The following is a 4,643-nucleotide window of genomic DNA, read 5'->3' on the forward strand; positions in this document are numbered from 1 at the left end:
TGACACACCGTTCACTACTGAGAACAGAGCCAGGCACTGCCTGCAGCAGCAGCGAGGGCTGTGGCTGGAGAGGCCTTGAAGGACAGGCTGGAACTAGGAAAAAACCTCTCTCCTACAAAGAGAAGTGGGATGGGAGGAACTCTGGCAGTGAGCAGAGAGGGCCTGTGCCTGCCCATGGCCCAGGGAGCTTGGGCAGTGGCTGACTCCAGCATATTTGTAAATCCTGGATGGGGGAAATCTACAGAACAAATGAGGCAACAAAATAATAGGGAATAACCCAGAAATTCTGGTGTATGCAGGGAGGCTCCTCTTCCTGGGACACAGAGTCTTGGTTACCTCTAGCAGTGCAGCCTCCGAAATTTGAGGTTAAGGCAGGGATTTGCTTCTCTAACCAGATAATGAGATGACATTTCTTTTGATATGCTGAGTAGTATGAACTCTCTATAAGAAGCTTTTTAGGAAGCAGAATGAGATTGATCGACCACCAGTCCTGGATCCAGCCTTGGGCCACCCCAAGGGGGTATTCAGTGTGTCAGGAGTGCTGTCCTGAAACCCCACCTAAAAGCACACCGTGCCCTCTTTTATCTTGCTGTCCTAGAGTGGCAACCTCCTTCCAGGAAGTTCTCCAAGGTTTCGTTTCAGGACCTTTACATGGATGGATGTTTGAGACATCTCTCACAGCGCCCGGGGGGTCTCCCCGTGCCCCCTTCGCAGCCAAGTTGTGCCTCATCATCTCACACGTGAACCAGCACCAAAGCCCAGTTCGGGTGGGTTTGTTTTTCTGCTTGGTCTCCTACACACACACACACACACACGCGCGCGCGCGCTTTTTCTGGCTCCCGTTTGCTGAAAAACTTCTGAGTGTGTTTTTTTTTTCGGTCCCCTCTGTCCCCGATGGCTTTGCTGCGCAGGCAGGGTTGGAGGGCTCCCCCTCGCCTCCGCGCCTCCGCACCTCCGCGCGTCCCTGCGGGCTCTGCCGGGAGTTCCTTCATCCCACAATAAAGCACCGTTCCGGGTGTGTTCCCGGTGTATTCCCGGTGTATTCCAGGTTTATTCCCATTCCCAGCCCCGTCACGGTCACTGAACCCCGGCGGGTCCCACGGGCGGTGGCGCCGCCTGGCGGCCGGCACGCGCAGCGGCGCTGTGCGCAGGCGCCGTCGCACCCGCCGTCATCGCCCCGCGCCGGCAGCGCCGCGGCCGCCATGGAGGGTGAGGGACGGGGGGAGATGGAGGGCGAGCGGTGCAGGGAGTGAGGGGAGAGGGACGAGGGTAGCGGGGCGGTGAGCGATGGAGGGTGAGGGATGGAGGGAGAGGGATGGAGAGCGATGGATGGAGGGCGAGCGGTGGAGGGAGAGACGGGGATCAAGGAACGGGGGGCGATGGAGGTTGAGAGATGGAGGTTGTGAGGGATGGGGGGAGAGGGGTTGAGGGTGAGCAGTGGAGGGAGAGGGGTGGAGGAGTTGGGGACGCGGGGTGATGGAGGGCGAGCGGTGGAGGATGAGGGAGTGAAGAGGGATCAGGCGTGAGCTGTGGAGGGTGTGAGGGATGGGGAGTGAGCGGTGGAGGGTGAGGGACGGTGGGTGGTGGAGGGCGAGCGATGGAGGGCGAGCGGAGCCCGCCCCGCTGACCCCGCTCGGCCGTGCCCTGCAGAGCAGCTGTACCGCCGGCTGCCGCCCGAGGACTCCGGGGACCTGCGGATACAGGTACCGAGGGGCCCGGGAGCACCACGCCGGGAGTTCTAACTTAATTGAAACGTGCTGCTTTAAAGTCTCCTTTAACATATCTCTAGCCTCAGGGCTCAGAAGAGGCCAGGGTGTTTGTACACGCCCTCCTGAAGCGTAGCATGCCCCAAATGAAGGATGAAGCCATCCAGGATATGTTAACTCGGAAAGCTCTAGTTCTTGAGCATTATCCCAAAAAAAAGACCAAACAAAAAAGGAAGAAGGCAAAAGGTTTTACTGCCAAGCAGAGGCGGGAGCTGCGCCTGTTTGAAATTGAACCCGAACAGCAAAGGTAAGACCTTGAATGTCTTTTTGGTGTAGTAAAAGTGGAAGTACATCAAAAGTATGGAAAAGCAGCAGCATGTGCACGTGGATATGAACCCTTCAGTATGTAAAGTCAGTTTGAGATGCTGCTTGTGGCATTTCACTGTGAGAAAACAGTTATCTCGTCTGTATAGCTGGAAAGTTCATTTCTGTTCGATACTAATTCTGTTTCCTTTTGTATACCTAAGTATAACATGAAATCAAACCCAAATAAAATCACCTCTGATTTCACTTTTTAAAGTTGGACTGCCTGTAACCAGAGAGTCAAAATTCTGCATAAGGTCCCTCAATGCATGTTGAATGAAGCCCCTGCTGTTGGTAACAGGGAGTTAGTGGGGAGATAAAAGAGTAGAAATCTCTTCAGTCTTAGGTGGTCTGATCCTCTAAAGCACATTAGTGCTTTGGGTTGGTAGAGAGGAGCATGCTTGTTTTATGAAGTAAACCAGCTGTTTGGAGTGGGTCACCTTGCAGGGTAAATGGAGAGCAGATTGTATATGTCTTATAAATGTCAGTGTTAGCTCTCTTGGAAATACAGTCTGTTGACTACTTCAATAACCAAACAATACTTTTCTTATAACTTATGTTTTGTGTATTATTTTATGTCTTTTTTTACTGCAGGTATGCCATCTTCCTACCACTCCATGAACTCTGGAAACAATACATCAGAGACCTGTGCCACGGACTCAAACCAGACGCGTAAGTTGAGTTACTTTAAGCTTAACGTGGTTTTCATTTAGTAGGTACTTCCAGGTTTACTGAGTTACTGCTTGAAACACTGTGGTTAATTGATAAGGATATGTACTGTTTCTGTAAGCTTTCACCATAATTACAATAGTCATGGTCTCATTCTGTTAACCTGACTTTCTGTATGATTTTTTTTTTCCCCTTCTGTCTGATCCCCCTCTCTTCTTCAAGGCAACCCTATATGATTCAGAGCAAACTGCTAAAAGCTGATCTCCATGGAGCTATTGTTACAGGTATTCTGTTTGTTTGCTTTTATATCATCTGAAGTTAAGTAGATGCTCCTGTAGTTCAGGTGCTTATTTTTAAATTCCTTTCAGTATCATGAACTCTAAAATCACATAGCTAAGATCATACATTGATGGATTATTTCTCTCCTTAAAATGCTAATGATCTTTCAACTGCTCTTGAAAAGCATGTTGTTAGTTGCAAAGTAAAACTGTGTGTTTTACTAGTGATGACTGTAAATGCATTATTTCATAATACTGCGAACTAATTTTTAAGATCATGAGGCAACAGGAGAAGAGCAAATAAACTGCATCTGAAATTTTCTAATACATTTTTCTGTTCTTTCAGTCACAAAATCAAAGTGCCCCTCTTATGTTGGGATAACAGGAATCATTCTACAGGAGTTTAAACATGTCTTCAAAATTATCACTAAAGAGGACAAATTAAAAGGTATATAAGACATTTTTTTCAGTGCTTTTACAACTTTAATCATCAAAAGTTTCTTAAACACACTATTCATCTTGCATCTCTGAGTACATTGGTTTATGTGCATAGAATTGGAGAAGACAGTGTCTTTACTGACCACCAAACAGCCCAATACCTTACCAAAAAGGCATCTCATTTTTAAAAAAAAGGCATTTTCAGTGAATCCAGCATGATTATGCCCATGGCTCATTCATCTGGTTCACATTAGATGTTCTCTGCAACACTTAACTGCATGCTCCTGAAAGAGGACTAGCTTTGGTAATTCCAGTTAAATTTGGAGGTTTGGGTTATTTTTCTTCTCTTGCTAAAGTATAAACACCTTGAAATGTGGGAAATCTCAAGGCTATGGGTGAATAACGTCCCCTGGTACATCAGTATATTTTCCCAGCAGGGATTCACATTTTCCCACTTTGCATTTTCAGTTGTTCCCAAACTCAACAACGTATTTAGCTTGGAGATTGATGGATTCATTTCCTACATCTATGGAAGCAAGTTCCTGCTGAGAGCAAGTGAGCGATCTGCAAAAAAATTCAAGCTGAAAGGAACCATTGACCTATGATTTCATGGAAAATCAGAAGTATTAATAGAAATATCTACTGTTTTCCTGCCATTTAAAGAGATGGAAAATGGAACAGCCATGTGGAATGTTTTTAAAGCATTTCATTCTCATTCTTAAAGAATGAGCAGTATCCATTGTCTTTAAGCAAGACTCTCAGACTGTTGGAGTTGGTGTATCTGTTTTGTTACTTGTATATAATGTTCTGGCTTTTATTAAACTTATATATTAGTTTTGGTTACCTGACTTCTGTTTCAATTTATGATTGTAAATTTGCACAACAAAAATTATACCTTGTAACTCTGATAAATGTTATTGTTGCCTTCTGTATAAATTGGGCTTTAGCTGCTTGTGACTGCTTGCAGTGAGACTGCAGGTGATGACAACTGCTCTTTATAATCATTGTTCCTGGGCCCAACATCAACATCTTTGCCTTCTGCAAGCACAAGCAAATAAGTTGTTTCAGCTGACAGGTTTTACCGTGAATATCTCCTTCCCTGTGGATAATATTGTTAGAGATAACAGGTATATATGATATAAACACAGAAACATGTTATGGCAGCTCTAAAAGCTGTTTGCTTTCCCTG

At 46.1% G+C, this 4,643-nt stretch overlaps 1 protein-coding gene across 2 annotated transcripts; it reads left to right on the forward strand.

Moving 5' to 3' along the window:
• The first annotated feature begins 1,166 nt into the window (after positions 1-1,166).
• POP4 (POP4 homolog, ribonuclease P/MRP subunit) lies at positions 1,167-4,362 on the forward strand. Of its 2 annotated transcripts, none has more exons than XM_027697679.1 (7): positions 1,167-1,209; positions 1,651-1,703; positions 1,790-2,013; positions 2,664-2,741; positions 2,961-3,022; positions 3,363-3,464; positions 3,923-4,362. In XM_027697679.1, exons 1-7 carry the CDS (start codon positions 1,203-1,205, stop codon positions 4,057-4,059), a joined length of 663 nt encoding a protein of 220 aa, XP_027553480.1. In that variant the 5' UTR covers positions 1,167-1,202; the 3' UTR covers positions 4,060-4,362. The 2 variants fall into 2 exon arrangements, with proteins under 2 accessions (XP_027553480.1, XP_027553481.1); XM_027697680.1 differs by lacking the exon at positions 1,167-1,209 and adding an exon at positions 1,247-1,294.
• Positions 4,363-4,643: the final 281 nt, after the last annotated feature.

Source organism: Neopelma chrysocephalum, unplaced genomic scaffold, assembly GCF_003984885.1.
Source record: "Neopelma chrysocephalum unplaced genomic scaffold, ASM398488v2 Primary Assembly neopelma1_121, whole genome shotgun sequence".
NCBI classification, from domain to species: domain Eukaryota; kingdom Metazoa; phylum Chordata; class Aves; order Passeriformes; family Pipridae; genus Neopelma; species Neopelma chrysocephalum.

Bases quoted from the DNA above. Each gene is read 5' to 3' on its own strand.
- POP4 (XM_027697679.1), top strand. The intron at 1,704-1,789 runs GTACCGAGGGGC...ACATATCTCTAG, and splicing joins CCGGGGACCTGCGGATACAG to CCTCAGGGCTCAGAAGAGGC. The intron at 3,023-3,362 runs GTATTCTGTTTG...CTGTTCTTTCAG, and splicing joins CCATGGAGCTATTGTTACAG to TCACAAAATCAAAGTGCCCC.